General features: G+C 43.9%; 1 protein-coding gene across 16 annotated transcripts in view; it reads right to left on the bottom strand.

The window, feature by feature from the left end:
- Nucleotides 1-1,829: 1,829 nt before the first annotated feature.
- RUBCN (rubicon autophagy regulator) overlaps nt 1,830-18,041 on the bottom strand; it is a 64,163-nt gene continuing 47,951 nt past the window's right edge. For 10 of the 16 annotated variants that reach the window (XM_038583108.1, XM_038583095.1, XM_038583097.1 and 7 more), the window contains 10 exons: nt 15,913-15,987; nt 9,928-9,988; nt 9,084-9,216; nt 8,293-8,438; nt 7,644-7,708; nt 6,917-7,155; nt 6,306-6,367; nt 5,697-5,850; nt 4,876-4,969; nt 1,830-4,644 (listed from right to left, as the gene is read on the bottom strand). In XM_038583108.1, coding sequence (XP_038439036.1) covers nt 4,466-4,644; nt 4,876-4,969; nt 5,697-5,850; nt 6,306-6,367; nt 6,917-7,155; nt 7,644-7,708; nt 8,293-8,438; nt 9,084-9,216; nt 9,928-9,988; nt 15,913-15,987 — 1,208 coding nt within the window. In that variant the 3' untranslated portion in view covers nt 1,830-4,465. The remainder of the gene's footprint in view (nt 4,645-4,875; nt 4,970-5,696; nt 5,851-6,305; nt 6,368-6,916; nt 7,156-7,643; nt 7,709-8,292; nt 8,439-9,083; nt 9,217-9,927; nt 9,989-15,912; nt 15,988-18,041) is intronic. The other 6 variants (XM_038583100.1, XM_038583101.1, XM_038583102.1 and 3 more) reach the window with 1 other exon arrangement.

Below are 18,041 nucleotides of genomic sequence, written 5' to 3'. Positions count from 1 at the left end.
GTTCATTTTCCTTGGCTTCTGTCATGTATCCCAGGATCTTTCCAATATCTTGTCCCTCAGCCTTTTTGTTCACTCATTCAAAATGCCCCGAGTCATTGTAGAACATTTGGAATGCATCCTGTTTTCAGAGGTCTGGGGTAATGAGCGGATAGTGATGATAATATTCCACACTAGCTCAAATCAACATAATTTCTCTCTTGAATGACTACAGCCAACCCTCTAGAAGATCTCAGTGTTTCTACTATTGCCTTACTCTATTTATTCTCTGAAAAGTACACACTGACATTTCAACCAGATGAGTCACTCCTCTGACTCAAACTCTTCAGTGGTTTTCTAACGTGCTAAAAATAAAATCTAAAATTTGTAGTTCAGTTCTTGCATCTCCTTACCCAAACTCCTCCCATCTCAGCACCAACACATATGCTGGTCCTCATCTGGAGCTCTTTTCTCCCAACTCTGTGCCTCATTGGGGGCCTTACTTGTCTCCCATCTAAATTAGGTCCACTTGTTAGGGTTGTTTTTTGTTTTGTTTTGTTTTGTTTTGTTTTTTAATTTAATAGCATCTACTCTTTGCCTTCATAGCTCTTAGTACAGCTTGTAATTACATATTAATTTTGGTGACTTTGGGGGCAATGCTTGTCTCCCCCTCAAGACTCTATGTGCCTTAAGGATACGGATTGCCTCCATTTTGCTCCCTGCAATAGGCATAGGGCCTAGCACAGAAACTGGCATCCAGCAGGCACCCAAATATCTGATGGATGATTAAATAGGAAGAGATTGGCATGGCTAGGGATGGCTAAGATGTAAGAACCTGAATCTGTGTGCCAATGATAGAAAAGGAACGAAATACTTATTTTAAACTTTTTTTTAAAAATTTTTATTTATTTACGATAGTCACAGAGAGAGAGAGAGAGAGAGAGGCAGAGACACAGGCAGAGGGAGAAGCAGGCTCCATGCACCAGGGAGCCCGACGTGGGATTCGATCCCGGGTCTCCAGGATCGCGCCCTGGACCAAAGGCAGGCGCCAAACCGCTGCGCCACCCAGGGATCCCCGAAATACTTATTTTAAAGAGAAAAGAATCAATAGAACTTGATGACAGGTAGTAGGAAGGAGATCATGTTTTATTGGCTGAACATGCCACCTGACTCAGAGGGAAGGAGTTGAAGATAGCCCAATTTTCAAGCTGGGGTGACTAATGGTTAGGTGTGAGGAAATATGATACCTATGTTGGTTTTAGACATATCAGTGGGCGATGACCATGGGACATCAAAGCGGACATGTTCAGAAAGTTGTAGGGTGAAAGTGGAACCTCAGTGGGCCAGGAGCATAAGACAGAAACTCAGAGCAAGTTGTTCACAGAAGTGAGAAACAAAGCGTTGGATACAATTCAGATGCTGTACAGAGAAAGATTCACCTCACTTTGTTTTTATTTTCTTTTATTTTTAAAGATTTAAAAATTTTTAAGTACCCTCTGCACCCAATGTAGGGCTTGAACCCATAACCCCAAGATCAAGAGTTGCACTGAGACAGCCAGGCGCCCCAACCTCGCTTTAAAATAAGATACTTACATCAAGAGGACGGGTAGGGCGCACACCTCATGCACTGGAAATGATTAATGCCCATATCTTTTATACATGAAGAAACAGAAATCCAGAGAACCAAAGTGATCTGCTCAAGTTCACATTCTCACCCAGTTTTCCTGACTTGGAAGGTCCAGTTTTCTTTGCATTATAATTCAGAAACCTCCTGAATTTTTAGACATGCCTGCTTTACAGTGGACACTCAATACCATTTCCTATAGTCAAGGCAAACAAATAAAAGGCAGGAATTTCACTTCCTTTAGTTTATTAAAGATGATAATAAACTGTTAGGCTATGTATGAATTACAGAGAGTAGAAATCCAGTTCAGAACACGAGTTGCACATGAACAGATCATCTCTATTTAGACTCTTCCTCCTTTCATGTTAATTCAACAAAAGCTCTAAAGTCTTGGCAGAGAAAGCCTCATTTAAGTGGAAGATATCTGTCTTCCACTCTTCTGCTTTGTCTTGAATCTTGTCTCTACCTTGTAAGCAAACTTTTAACTTTTTTTCCCTTTATTTATGAAAAAGAACACTTCTTCCCTCCCATTTCACTCAGAAGGAATGCTCTTCAGTGCATTCAAAGCTTTCCCCCTACAACAGCAGGAGGTTTTTAGATACTGGTATAAGTTGCAAAGTGCTTTCAAAACATCCCATACTCTTTCCTCTCTCTCTTTCCTCTCAAATAAATAAATAAATGGGTATTTGGACAGTGATGACAGCAGAGTGTCAGGGTCACTAAAACAGATACACAATCTAAGGAGATGGAATGGGGAACGTGGAGAAAAATAAGTGAAAAACCAGGAGCATATTAGATTGCTGAGCTCAGCTTTGGAAACTGTTAGCATTTTCCATCCTTTGGTCCTCTGCTAATATGAAACAGGCAGGACAAGAATGACAGTGCATCTCTCCTCCAGTGTAGTGACTTAGAGTGAAGAGCTAGCTAGCTGTGTAACTTATACCAAAACTGGACACAGAGCTCACCGTTTTGTTTTGTTTTGTTTTTACAAACCCCTGAGTATGAATCTGAGGCCTAACCCTTAGAAAGCCTTGAGTTTTGTGGGGACATTCCCAAAGCTCCTTGAAGGACAATGGAGCTCCTAGTCAGCCCCTCAAAACTGGGCTGGGCTTGGCTCTCAGAGCCTCTCCCATGAACTGAAAGGAGAACAGCTTCAGGGTCTTCCAGCCTGATCCTAAGTCTGAGGCAGAGAGACCAACACCATGGGTCAATCCCTCTCTGCTCCCCCTTGCCCAAGTAAAGCCTCAGCTCTGGCTATTACCTTACTGCCCCTTCTACTCCCTGTGAGACTCCTGGTTGCCTCCAGCTCAGCCACTCATCAGCTTCCCCCAACCATGTGCTACTTTCTGTTCAGCTTCTTGGGGCAGCGTCCACACTTAGTATTTTCTACTAGCAACCAATTATGGAGAGACAGGTATACAAGAAGTCAGTCCCAGAAAAAAAATGCTGTGGGCTCTTGTTCACAGAGCTGCCAGCCCTCAGAACAGTGACCCTGACCAGTATGATAGGAAGGGGTCAGGAGTCTATATTAAAGAACTTAATTTAAAGAACACCACAAACATATCCACGGTCCCATCAAAATGCACATTTTAAAAAATGTATGTGTGTGTTAAAATTAGTAATATGAAAAACACGACTGAACATATGGACATCACCAGGCTACAGAGTTCAGTGCATAATAGGCATAAAGGCTCTTGTTATCCCAAGAACACAGGAACATTCACACTCACCCTCATATCCACAAATTGCTAAGTTCTCTAACCCCACTAATAGCAGAGATCTCCCCGCTCCCACCCTGACTTTAACAAAAGAAACTAAGGCAAGAGTTCAGCCACCAGGGAAGGTCCCAGCTCTGTTGCAGGAAGAGGATGAGAATCGAGTGGGGCCATACTTTCACTCAGAACCAAAATAACCACCTAACAGAGGACACGGGGGCAAAAGATCCATAAATAAGATGGTGGATGCAGTTTCTGTCCTCAGCCTAGGATGGCATCAGGGACCTGCCTGAGCTTGAAAGATCATATCTGCACCAAAGCTAGGTTGACTAAGAGACCTTATCATGTAAGAGGAGGCCAATAGCTTCTCTGACTGAATCAATGCTCCTAAAGCCACAGAGTTGCAGCCTCACTTATGCTCGGTGGAAGGCTATGACGGGGCCTGGCTTAAGCATCAGTTCTGTTTCTTTGTTTCAAGCCTGCCAGGATAAGGAAAGTCAGTTTGTGACATCATTGATGCCTAGAATATTTCACACAAGGAGGTCATGGTGGCCTCCTTGAGGTCTCTGAGGATTCCAGGTAAGAATGCTATTTCCATGGCCTTAAAAATACCTTAATAATTAGCTGGACAGAATGCCCATGGTGTAGTCCCATTCTCCTTCTCCTCAGGGCACAGTCTGACTCTATTCCAGGAAAGAGAGAGAAAACTCCATCCTCCTACTTCAGCAGCAAAGGAGAAGTGAGTTGGTTGAGAAAGGCCTGACTCAAAAGCTCCAGAACTAAAACAAAATAAAACTGGAAATGATACTTGAAATGCAGCTGAAACCAGATCTGGTCCAAGTACAGAAGGCCATGGATGTCAGAAGAATTGGGTCTCATCGTCCATTCCCCCGACAGAGGCACTAGAAGCTTCACATAATGACTCCTGTGTCAGTTCTGATGGAAATATCTAGTACCTACAAATTGTCACAACAGACTGGACCCCACCAACCTAACAAAGGTTGATTATATATGGACGTTAGGTAAGTCATAAAAAAAAATAATGATAATAATTAAAGAAAAAAAAAGTGGGGAAAGTCCTTAAAAGGGTGGCTCAGTTCTGCATTATGTGTGACCCCAGCCCCTAGAAGGAGGGCTTCGTGTGCTTTCTTCAGGTGGCCTCCAGAACAGTGGCCTCGAGGGCCAAGGCTTCAGTGGGTTCCTCCTCATAGTCTGACATGTAAGACTCCAGGCTCTGTTTGGCCAGCAATTCCCGCCGGGCCTGCAGCCGCTCGCACCGGGGACAGCTTCCAGACTTGAAGCATGCTTTATGGTAACACGCTTTACATTCTATTCAGGTTGAGAAGGTGAGAAAAAAAAGAGAAAACGTGTATTATCTCAAACTGGAAGTAAGTCACTGCTACAGCCCCTTGTCACCACCCACACTTGGTGCCCCCGTGCTGAAAACAGGGAGTTGCTGACTCAAACTCTACTCCTGTGAACAGGGATGGCTGAGAGGGGAATACAGAGGCTTGGGGTGCAGTCTTGTTTGCCCACTCCATACCTGGCACTGGTCCTTACCTTCACAGGTCCGGCACTTATGGAGCTCAAAAGGAAAGATGATGTCCTCCTCATTCTGACAGAACTCGCAGATGAAGCCCTTGGCTTGGCAGAGCTGGGGGGGGAGGGAGGCAGCAAGGTCAGGGGAACAAAGGGATGAACCCAAGTGAGGGGTGGGGCAAGATATAATTAAGACTTGAGTGAGCTGGACCCAGGGGCATGAGAGCCAAACTGCGGCCGGGACTAGGCCGTGTTATTACACAAAGCCTTACGGTGCGTACAAGGGAGTTTCTGAAACTCCAACCACTCTGGTGCAGAGATGGAGAAGGAAGGCATGGTGTGCCACAAAGGGCTTCCTAACGTTAAAATTCCAGTGTGGGCGATGACTCTATTTTGAAATGGGAACCACAGTCAGTAAGATAAAATGTGAAGACAAGGGTATTTCTCTAAAATAATGCCCAGCCTTGAGTCGGGTTAGAGCAAAGCATTCTCTTTGGTCACAGTGATTGAAAATGATAAAGTGATAAAGTGGAGACTCTCTCCAGATTCCAATTCAGGGTTCTCCTCCCACATCAGGACGATTCTAGAGTGAAGGCCTGCTCAGTCCTGCCCGTTACCCAGGGGCAATGCCAGCACCACATCCTCTTCAAATTCCAGGTTCTTCAGATCTGGATGATTCAGCCATTTACCAACCCAGGGGCCAGCAATCCTGCCCAGTTTCTGTCACAGTGCTGATAGGCCATGTCAGCTTCCTGGAACTGCGTGGCAAGAACCCAGGTCCACCCCACTCTCCATATCCCTGAGCAAAAGCCCAGTCACATGCTCAAGCGAGACTATCTCACCATGCATCGCTCTACGTGGGCAGCCCCTGCCCTGGTGAGCTCAGCGAGCCGGGGTCCCAACTCCCCCTTCCTGGTTGCAGTCAGGTCATTCAGTGAGTACAGGTGGAGATCCTCGGTCAGGTGGCCGGGAACTGTGTCAAAGGAATCCAGAAGCCTACAGGAAACGAGGGGAAGTAGGGAGGTGCAGAAAATGAACATGTGGTGTGGCACATCAACGTAGAAGGATCTCTATCCAGAAGCAAGATAGGGAAAAGAAGAGTCAATGAGGGTGGGCAACACTCAGCCAGCCTAGGTGTTCCAGAACCCCCAGACCCTCCACACTACTGGGTATCTGGATAGGAAAAGTGATTTTTATACCCTTCAGCACAGTGATTCATGCCAGCTTGCAAAGAGTGGTAGGTTTGTTCTTGATAGAAAATCAGAGATTGTCCCCTCCAAAGAGAAGATACAAACACAGTTACTGCTGTAGGCTTTTCATTTACCATTTCTGGACTTTTCTGCAAATTTCTCCAATTTCCCTCTTCACATAACAAGGGACAACTGCTGGGGCATGCCTCTTTCAGAGACGTTAACCTAGCAAGAGACCGCTAGCCGCAACACAAGACTTACTCTTTGGCCAGTCGGCATGTCTTGAACATGTTCTTCATGTGATACAGCTGGATCCGCAGCAGCTGAAGCGGAAGACGTTGTGGTGGTGGAGTGGGGGTAAGGGCAGGTAGGAAGAGGAGAGAAACACCCGTTAGAATGACCAGCACCTTTAAACTGTGGGGGTCTAGAAGCTCTGCATGCAGCAGCCAGAGCCAAACTATTCTCTACTACTTAACTCAACAACTTGCTTTGAAATGACCTCCTGTCAGGGAGGGCCCCTCTGCTAGGCTGGGCTCCCAAATCACATACACAGCTGAGAAATTCAGAATTTGAATTTCCCACCTGATTCCCTATTGTCCCTTCAGTATATTTTCAGCGCATGGGGAACTCCTGCTTTTGTCACTGAGCGCCACCTCTGGCTTCAGAGCTGCCGTAGTCAGCTGACTAGACAGATAGGTGGGAAAGGGCCGGGGAACTGAGAAAGTGCACAGAGAAAGCACAAGTGAGGAGCCGGTTCCAGCTCTGCCATGGTGACGGAGAGAAGTGCGGTATGAACAGCAGAGCCCGGGTGAACAGAGGGAGGGGATGAGGAGCGAGGAAGGCACTCAGATGGGGCCTCTCACGGCTCTCACCCGGACTTGGTTGAGCAGCTTGACCTTCCGATAGAGGGCACTGTTGATGTCCTGCACGTTGAAGAGAGGGTCATTCCAGATCTTGATGAGCAGGTCCTTGGAGAAATTGCTGACATAGTACTTGCTGAAGTCCCACTTGCGCAGAACGCGGCTGGGGATGACCACCTGGGCATTTTCATGGCAGCACTGGCAGAAGTACTTGCCCAAGTACTCACAGTACCGGAGCCGCTTGATGTAATCTGGACAAACCAGAAGGTCAAAGGTCAGATGTGGCTTTCCCATCTCTAAGCTGCTGAGGCAGCTCTCCTGATGTTTTTTTTTTTTTCCTCCAAAGAACGGGAAGGGACTGCTGCCCAGCTCCATCCACCTCCATCCACCTCTGTGTGCACTCCCAAAGCTGGCAGGAACCCGCAGAGTGGGGCCCGTGGTTTGCTGTGTCCCCTCTGAAGGCCACCGAGAAAGCAAACCTTGCAGAGTGGGTAAGATCCAGCTTCCAAGCACCTGGCCGAAAATACCCGATTTTCTACAGTACACTATGCTGGCAACGTGCCCCCAGAAATCACTTCCCTCCGATTCAGTGATCCTGCCTAGCCCTGCCTTCCGGGTCCGGGCCCCTTCCTCCCGCTTCCCTCTCACTCCGTCTCACTCCGTCTCTGACAGGCCCCTGTTCTGAGTGTGAGCCGGTACAGCCCTTGGAGGCGCTGTGCGGGCAGGAGAAGACACTCACCAGGGTCAGTCCGAATGCCGCACCCGGCACAGCGGTAATTCTGCTTGGCCACAGCGATCTTCCTCCTGAGGAGAGGGGAAGGAGAGGGCTTTAGTAGATACCAGCTACACAAGGCCTCTGACTAGAAAGCAGGGGGAGGCAGACACAGGGCTCTTGCTGAGCATGAGAAGAGGGGGAGTTCACCTATTGTGTTTTAGAATTGGACCAAACGAACGCACTGGGACAACCGATTCAAACTGAGGGTTACTAGGTCAGAATCTAGGTCTAGGCAGGGACAGCCTCCGGCCCTGAATCACGCTTCCTGTACAAATGTAAGAGAGGAGAAAATAGGACAGAAGAGAGAACAAGAGGAAAGAAAAGCAACCATTCATCTTAAGAGAAAAACCAGAAAGCCCACAAAACTACTGGGAGGAAGGCAGTAGATTGGGAAGGCCAGTGATAGAAGACCTCTTTCCAGTTAGCTCTGGGAAGCAACAGGAGGATCAGGAGTAAGACTCGCAACCAGATGGATAATCCTCTCCCTCTGCTGTTAAGTGATTAGAACTGTGTGGGAGCTACCAGTGGAGGCAGAGACAAGGAGCGAGGAGACAGCCCCGACAACCAGGAGCATGCATCCGTTTCCCAAAGGGCGGAGATCCTGGCTACTCACGTCGGGGCTGGATGAACATTGAAAATGATCTGAGGTCGGGGTGGGGCCCACTCCAGGTTGCCACGAACACGAATCCGTAGCTTGTAGATGTCAGCGTGCTGCCCGTCGTCTGGTGAGATGGGCAGTGAATCTGGGATGGGCAGGAGCTGTGGGAGAAAAGCACAGGGTGATCTAACATGGACAGTCTCTGGGAACACATGCTTGGCCCTTTGGCTATAACAGAAACTTAGTTAATGAAAGATATTCCAGGAACACCTCGGGTAAAGGCTGCAAAGAACCTCGGCCCTCAGCACATACCAGTAAGGCATCAGGCTACTGGAAGTGAGGTCCTTGTGTTCCAAGATGCAAAAGGAACAGAAACAGCATTCCAGGGTGATGGCACCCATTGCTGATGCTGTCTCTGAGCCCACCCCAGAACCCTTGCTATGCTATACTCAATTGTAAAGCAAAGCAGATTATGAGCAGCTCACTTTTTCCACAGTGTCTCAAAGGCGGTCACACTACACAAGTTCCACCTCTGGGTCTAGTAAGCGGTCATGTGGAATAAGAAGAGGGAGCCATTATCTCCTGTTTTGACCACTGCCAGGGAAAACCCAGGAAAGCATGTATTTTCATTCATTCATTCATTCACTCACTCACTCAACACATTTGCAATGAATGTCTTCTGTAAGTTAGGAAACATAAAGCTCATTCTAGATGAGGGACGTGCAACAAAGGAGAACAGCATCAGAAACGCTCATAGCCTCCTGGGGCTGGCAGCAGGTGGAGAAAAAAATGCCGAAGAAATCTACCTTCTGAGGGGCATCATGCTCTGGAACTAGCCATTCTAGCTCTGAGGCAGCTGGGAGTTGCATGCCTTCGAACTGCTTCAGGAGTCCCATGGCCACTGCCTCTGCAGATGTGGAGTGAAGGAAGCAGTGGGAGCTGGAAAGGAGATTCAAGGAAGGCTGAGCATACAGAAAAGACAGGAAGATGGGAGCCTTCCCTGCAGGATCTGATATTATACCCGGTGACTTCTTGGCTGAGAACACTCGCAGCACCCTCACTGACTTGGCTTCCTTTCTCATCTTCCTACACACGTAGGAAAATACATTGATCCTATGGTCCAAAGACATGGGCTCAAATCCCACTTAATAGCATTACATGGCACTGCTAGGTAGGGGTTCTGTATCACCTCCCTTCTCTACTCTTTAGTTCCTTTAACTGCAAAAATGGGGGTTATAACACCTGTTTACAAAATAAGTTGAATATAACTGCCTTGTGAACAATAGAGAACTGTTTGTTGCTCCCAAATGAGCTACTATTTCCCCTAGTTGGACCTACAATGTGAAACCGGTTCAATTAGATTTCATACTCAGAAATCATGATCACTGTTCTCTCTTTTGGTATCTGATCTTCTGGGGCCTCTGTTATAATCAGAGTCAGCATAGAAGGAACAATCCATACTACGAGCTTTGCCTCCACCAGAGTGGAACCAATGATCCCGGGGGCTTGCCACCATCAGGCAGGCCCATCACTTTAATCATGTCTCTTTGTGAATTTGGATACTTTTCCCATCCAAATGCCAAAAGTTGGGTTTGTTTCTCCACACACCCAAAGTTTTATTGGAAAAAAAAAAAAAAAAAAAGTACTTACAAGGGTTGGGAGGAAGTGAAGGATTTGCTGTGTGAGGCTGTGCTCCTTCTGATGTCAGCATCTAAATGGAAACCAGAGATAAGGGGGGCCGGAAATGGGAAGGGAGGAGGTTAGGGATAATAATGGAAACCACTCCAAGCTTTTGCCAGCTCAGCACTCTAGGTAGCAACTACAAGCTACATTCTATGCGGGATAAGGAGCAGAGACCAGGTAAAGCTCTACACACAATTTATAGTTTGGCTCTGTTCAAGTTCACAACAAGGTCGAATTAGTGACATTATGCACAGCATGGAGACGACCAAAATGGCTACAAATCCAAGTGGGAACACAAACTCATATTTGGTGCAAAACAGTGAATGAGAAAAGGAAGCATCCTAAGGCACACAGGGACACACCCTCTATCAAGCAGAAACACAAAACAATTACTCCAATCTCTCCCTTGTTCTCTAAATCGCAGGCCCTCTTAAATGATAAACTCTCAGAGGTTAAGAACTCTATCTAGCTTTGTTATATCAAAATCAGTACTTAACACAGAACTTGGATCACAGAGGTTACTCGTTAAATGTTATGTGGAACTGGAACCTTTCTCCTAACATCTGACTGCTATTGCTATTGCTCCCGAATGTGAGAAGTCTTCTATGTCCGTATAAAAGCTTCATGGAAAGATTTCCTTTCTGTTTGGTGGCACGGGACAGAATAGAACTTCTCTCTGACTAGGCAGCTCCCCAGAGATGCCTGATAACCAACAAATTTTCATGGAGATATTCAACATGATCTTTTCTATAGAACATAATCATAATCACTGGAAACTACAGTGGACTTTCCAAAGCCTATTTCTGCTAAAGGATTTCTAGTAACGATATGCCTGAACCTCCAGGGACCTCGTCTTTCCAGAAATGTTTGATGGAGAAAATGTGGAATACAGCACTCATGTTCAAGAAAGGCAGATAGAATGTATTCAAGTCCTGAAAACAAGACTGTTCTGACGTCTCATCCCTCATTTCCTTTGATGCCCAGTGAAAAGACATTCCTTTCCTAATTAAAGCTACACAATGATCAATCTATTGCATTTGAGCCCCTCAAAAGAGCACTAGAGCTTATATGACATCACTCTGCAGTTGGCCATAAGTAGCTCAATTGTTCTTCACGTTTCCTCTGTATATATGTTTTCTGCATGTGCCACTAGATCATAAAATATCCTTGTGAGGAAATGAGAGCATGTCTAATTCTTTTGTTTGGCACAAAATATTTAACACAGGGCTCTGTATACAAGCCCTGTATATTCAAGTAATGTTCCTAACAAATCAATGTTTTCAAAGTTTGAGTGAGTGGAAGCAAGGGAACAGAACTGAAATCTGTCAATGAATTTTCATGTGCTCTTTAGAGAAAAATTTAGGGCAGCAACAAAATTTTTGACTAGTAAATAGCAAATCCTATTTTATTTAACAAAGAAGTTCATGTATATTATATTTTATGTCTGAACTTGTACCACCAAAATCCTGATCTCAATACATTGCTAGCTATTTATTCCATTCTAAATAGTGCTAGTGAAAAAGAAATTCTAGGCAATAGTAGACCTCCATAGACCATTTGGTTTGTAGCATTTATTTGAATAATACTTGTACTGCCTTGAATCTGTACAGAAGTCTTGTCTTGCCCTTATAATCTGTTTTGTACATAATAGATTTTCAGAAAGTATTTCCTAAATAAATGATTAACTGGCTAAAAGCAAAAAAAGCAAGTATCGGCCTGTTGGGTAAAATAGAAAAAAAAAATGAGAGAAAATCTTAGATATCTTTGAATAAAGAGTTAACCAGGGGGATCCCTGGGTGGCTCAGCGGTTTGGCGCCTGCCTTTGGTCCGGGGCGTGATCCTGGAGTCCCGGGATCGAGTCCCATGTCGGGCTCCCTGTGTGAAGCCTGCTTCTCCCTCTGCCTGTGTCTCTGCCTCTCTCTCTCTCTCTCTCTCTCTCTCTCTCTCTCTCTATGTCTATCATGAATAAATAAAATCTTAAAAAAAAAGAGTTAACCAATGTTGCTACTATAGAGCCAGGCTATTAAAGAAAACCCTGCACATCAGAGAGGAACAGTGGTGACACTTCAAGGTTGCCAAGGAGACCACTGTCTTCAAAATACTATTTAGTAGTTCTTCCATTTCACAGAGAAAAGGTCATTTTCTCTTTGAGAGAAAACGAAATCATTCTCTGCTCTTTGGAAAATACAGTCAAGTCATACTTTATTTTACCATCATGTCTCTCTCTTTTCTTTTCTTTTCTTTTCTTTTTCTTTTTCTTTTTACCAGAGATGCAATGACTTCCTAGCCAATCATGAACACTTCCAGTGAGGAGGACCACACCGGTTTGGCTGGGACGATCTAACCCTGGGAGTGGAGCAGGAGAAGCAGCACTTGATATCGAGACATGCCACCCAAAACTGGCGAAGGCCTTGGGGGTACTGGGTCTCTGTTGTATTGCTGACTTTCTGGTCAATTCAAGCATATCATTAAGTTAATGTGGTTGGAACACTAGCCAAGGGATCTGGGTAAAAGTAGACCAGGGTCTAAGACAGAAAATTAACAAGTAAAGAGACAGGAGGAGGCCATTCAATTAATTATGAAACTTTTATTTGATTCTTTGGCAAATATTTTTTCCTAAGAAAACTGATTTCAAATGCTTCTGATGCTTTAGGTAAGGCTATTACTGTGAACTGAGAAAAAAAATAAAAAATATAAAAACAAAAACAATTTAAAAATGACATGCTGTAAGAATTTTTGCATGTCCAGACACTGGTATCGGGATGGTCGGGGAAGAATTGGTTAAAACCTCGGTACCATGGCAAAATCTGCAAATTTTTAAACAAAGTGAGGCACAGGAAGAGAATCAACTTCAGACTTCACTGGCCAGTCTGACGTTGGTTTCCTTCCTGCTTTCCTTCTGGCAGATAAGGTGACTCCCAACACATCTGGAGATCCAACTCCAATGGCTTTTCTGTAGTGCTGACTAGAGAGGAAACATTTTTAAATGGAGAATCACAATTGCTCTGCTTTTTAAAAAAGAAATTTACTTAAAAGGGCAGTGTGGGGAGAAGCAACTGATTACTTTGAATTGGACATAATTTTAAAACTTGTAAGAAAACAGAAAACATAGTTTATGAACTTCTGTCTTTATATATTGTGCCAATTAATCAATTTATTGCCTTTCAGCTCCAAACCTGCCCTTCTTTTTGTCTGCTCTATGATGATGGAGCTGGACTCAAAAACAGCGGCCCTCTGCCAGCTGGCACCATGTTAAGTCTTGCCAGTAGAGGGCACTGGAGGGACGCCAGAGGAGGAAGGCGTCTGTCCTGTGAGTCTGGTGTGCTCCTCCAGGCAGACTCCTCCAGGCGTGACATGATGTTCCCCTGGGGAAGCATGCCTTCATGAAGGTGGCCTTACAGCAGAGTGCCACTAGCGGTACTTCTCATAAACAGCTTCCCCTGGCCCCTCCCATGTGCCACCTCCCCCAGCATCTCTTGAGTTCTGAGGCACAGCACTTCCCTAGGGGCAGCCTCCGCCAGCACCCCACAGAAGGGTTTCCTGATGCTGTTGGCATGGTACTTCTTGTGGACAGCATCCCTGGGCACTGTCTTAGGGCAGCTCTGCAGCCTCAGAGAACTTATTCACCTCTAGTGAGTAAGGAGGTCTGGATCTCAGCCTTGAGAATGTGGTCCTCTTCTACACTTGTTCCTCCCTAGGTGTTCTACCTCAAGCCCTAGGGATACCGATTGCTACCTATATCTGCTATTCCTGTATTCTTTAGAGTTGCTTTTACTCCTTATGAGCCAGTCTCCCATTACTTCAGTCCCCCATGACAGTTAATAATTCTTTATTTTAAACTTTCCCTAGTCAAATTACTCTGTGGTTTCTGTCTCCTGAATGGCCCATGACTAGATACATGTATGTGGAAGACTGAAATTCTAGAAGAATCAACAAAGGAAGATAAAGAACAATTGATGAAGCTGTAATAAAAGGGGAAGGAGGAGGGGTGGAGAATAAACCCTAAAACTAAAGAAGCTGAAAAGACTGTCTGGGATTGGGAGCTTATGAATGATCTCATACCAATTTGGCAGATACCATCAGAAGAAATTGGTCAAGTAAAAGAAGCCAGACACAAAAGATCACATATTCTCTGATTCCACTCATATAAAGTATCCAGAAGAGGCAAATCGATACAGACATAAGCAGATGAGCAGCGGACTGGGGCTTGGAGTGGGGACAGAAATTAACTGTAAATCGGCACAAGGAATCTTATTGAGGTGATGAAAATGTTCTAAAACTAGATTATGGTGACACGCAACTTGGTAAATTTGCTAAAAATTATTGAAAGGAAAAGGGGTTAATGACTACAAAGCTTTCTATAAATAAGCTTTCTGTGATCACAAGGTTTAAATTCACTTTATTGCTAGGAGGAAGTAATTTCCAAATCCATTTGCTTCAGAAACACTTCTGTTCCATATGGTCTACTTGGTAAATCAGGATCTAAGAAATGTGATTACATCAAGCAGAGTATTATACTATGCAGAGTTGTCATCATAGATGATATCCATAATATGTTTAAGCACTTAAATTTTTCCAAGGGCACTGCAGATTTTAATGATCTTCCTCTGATAGTATCCACAGAGGTTCCTCAAAGGCATAAATCACTTATGATGACAAAAAATAAATACATCTATAAACCACTAGATGTAATCAGGAAGATAGCTAAAGATGAATTTTGTACCATTAATAAGCCAGAAACAGATGAAAAGGAACAGGATGCAAAAAAGAAATCTAGAGTATCTCTCTCTCTCTCTGTGTCTCTCATAAATAAATAAAATCTTTAAAAAAAAAAAAAGAAATCTAGAGTAAAGAAAGATGAAGTGTAAATTATACTTTCATAAATAAGAATCAAGCCACTACTTTTGAGAGAACTTGTTCTGATTGCTTTGCCTATAACTCCCATAATGTGCTAAGACTGTGGTCACAAGAAAAAGTAATTTTCTAGTTGAAAAATGCTTCATATATATATATAAAATGTATAAAAAAAACTTTAAACTCCCAAAATGGGGAAGAAAAGATGCCAGGAAGACCAAATAAAGGTCTGCCTTATGGTTAACACAGACTCAATATGCTCTGACAGAGAAATGGCTGGCAGTCAATAAATGTACCCGCAAAAGGATTGTGGTCGTAAACACATAAGAAACCAGTTAAAAAGTGATAGGATAATTACTTCTCAAGCAAGAGAAGATGATGTTAGAATAAATTACAACTCTTTGGGAATAGAGAAAAAGGAAACTAAATACTTCTACTTCTTCACATCTTTATCTAATCTTACATCATTATTTCAAATTCTAGTAGCTGACACCATTAGCAGTTAAAATAAACTGTTTAATAAAAAGTCCTGGGTTTTGCTGTTATGTGTTTTGAAGCCCCTTTGAGTAGAAAATTGGTACTTTCAGTTAACCCCACCTATGGAAAGCCTACTGGTTTGAATCACAAAGCAATTACCAAGGCCAAAAACATCTGCAGCAGTAAATCCTAATTGTATACAAAATACCAAGAAGAGAGAGTTTTCTGCAAACTGACTGCAAATTCAAAACTCTGAAGATACTACATTTTCTATCTGACTTTTGCAGTAGCTTAGCTGTTGGTTTGAGGGACAATTTCTTCACCTGACCAATGCTTTCTAAACTGCCTACTACCTCCATCAGCTACAATGACCACTTAGTCTATAAATATCACTGTAGGGAAAGATCCACAAGGATTATCTTGGCAAGGAGGATTATTAGGGGTCATGTGAAGAAGAAAAGGAGTATCTGAAATGTTCTTAGCTGGCTCAACTCTGTTTTTTCCTAGCTAGTTCTCTAAATCTTATAGACAGGTGTCACAAGATAAAGATTGTACAAAAGCTGATGCAAACATTCACACACATGCATGTATGAGCACACCCACACTTCCAACACAGGCTACCTGAAAACATCGAGGCCATTGACACTGAGAGTCCGTTCTTTGACATGTGAGTCAGGTTAGATCCTTCGCTACCATCTGCGATAATGATTATAAAAGGGGGCCCTTTAGTATTCAGACAGGCAGTAAATCAATGAGAATGACAGTTCTATTCCACAGTTCTATTCCTGTTCCAGGAATCAGGACTTGACTTTGCTCCAAAAGATAAACTGCTCTTAGGAAGTTACATGCCACTCAGTATTGCTTGGGAGATAGTGATTGCTGCTTCCCCAAACCAACCTGACCTTAAAGGCTTCTAAGGTAGTGGTTCTCAACCAGGAGATGCACCCTTGTCGATACCTGACCAGAGGCCGGGGATGATGCTAAACATTCAACAATCCATTGGACAGTCTCTTACAACAAAGGGTTATTTGGCCTAGAGTTTAAGAAACCGTCCCCGGAGGTCTTTCCCTTCAAGGATTTCCATCCTGAGCTGACTAGAGTTAATTGATTAAACAACTCCTCTGGAACCAGAAATGCAACAACAGTTCCCCACAGGAGTGTACCTCATGCCACTGCCAGGCAGGCTATTTCAAATTTGACTCCTTCCAGACTGAACAGCTTCCCCTGGCTCCTTGCTATGCTGCAAGGAACACTTAGTAATCAAGTGGACTGCTCCATACACAATGAGGTGGTGTTTTGAATTTACCTTAATATTACCCTCAAGAAATTCTCTTGATCCGAGAGATAGGCCAGAACCCTTTTATTTTCTTTGAATTTGGAGGTCAAGTCAATCATAGATTGTGTTACAACAAACAACAGAGTTGGTCTCTGCCTAGTTCCTGGCACAGAGCTCCTAAAACCTTTGCAAATCCCAGAGTGATAGGAGTGTCTTGTTATTCATAACGAGTCCCTTTCCGTTATATCTGAGTTTATTATGTTAAAGAGGTGCCTCTCGGGAGCATCCAGATAACTTTAGGCTGGGCCTGGTTGCCAGAAGAAAAACCAACCACCAGATTAGAGGATTAGAATTTTTAGTCCCACTTCCAATCTTCCAAAAAGGGAGAGGGACTGCAGATTGAGGTCAATCACCAACAGCCAATGATTTAAGCACACATGCCTACCTCTGCAATGAAACCTTAATAAAACACTTATAGTGATGAGGTTTGGGAAAGCTAGGTGGTTGGTGAACATTCTGATGTACTGGTAGTACAGCACATCTTTGCATGGACACAGAGGTCCCTATGCTCAGGAAACTTTGGGGCCTTGTCCTAAAGTACCTCTTCATGTGACTGTTCACTTGTATCCTTTACAATAAACAGTAATCTTAAGTACAGTATTTTCCTGAGTTCTGAAAGTCATTCTAGCAAATTATGGAACCTGAGTTGGGCGGCAGGGGGGCGGGTGTGTATGTGTCTGGTAGGGTCATGGGAACTCCTGAATTTGTAGTTGGCTGAGGATAAGAGCAGGTGGTGGTGACCCCATTTGTGGTTGCCATCTGAAATGGGAGTATCCTGTGGGACTGAGTCCTTAACCTGTGGGGTCTAAGCTAACTACAGGAATTAACATCAGAATTGAATTGTCAAGATAGTCAGTTGGTGTCAGATAATTGGAGAAATGCTGTTGGAAAATCACATACAAACGAACCAAAAAAAAAAAAAAAAGGAGTTTTAAATGGCTATTGTCACGAATAGAAATCACATACATTAAAGAGAATAAAGGAGGAAGCCTTCCTAGAGACCTGGAAAAATATGTGTAAAAATTGCATTTCTGAACAGGGGAAAAAAATCCAGCTACCACTAGATTTCAATTACTACTGGAGGTCTGTGCAGGTAAAAAGTGAATTACGTCAATCCTCTAGATTGATATAAACAGATCTATAAAAAAAGATCTATTCATCATCATCTTACAATGGAGAATTACAGATACAATTCACCTACAAGAAAATAACTCTTAGTTTCACCCATGGGGGAAAGCTAGGGGCTTTCCCCTAGCTTTTCAGTTTGTTGTGCTCATGGGAACTTGAAAAAAATCTATGATTTGCAGGAATGGACTAATCCATTAATCACAGGTTAACCTGCTTTAACACAATTGCCATCCCAGGTTAGAGACCCCCCCCTTCATCGTGCATATGCTTACAACAACAACAACAA

This window comes from Canis lupus, chromosome 33 (genome assembly GCF_011100685.1).
Source record: "Canis lupus familiaris isolate Mischka breed German Shepherd chromosome 33, alternate assembly UU_Cfam_GSD_1.0, whole genome shotgun sequence".
Classification (NCBI taxonomy): Eukaryota; Metazoa; Chordata; class Mammalia; order Carnivora; family Canidae; genus Canis; species Canis lupus.
This window is presented reverse-complemented; position numbering and strand designations above follow the sequence as displayed.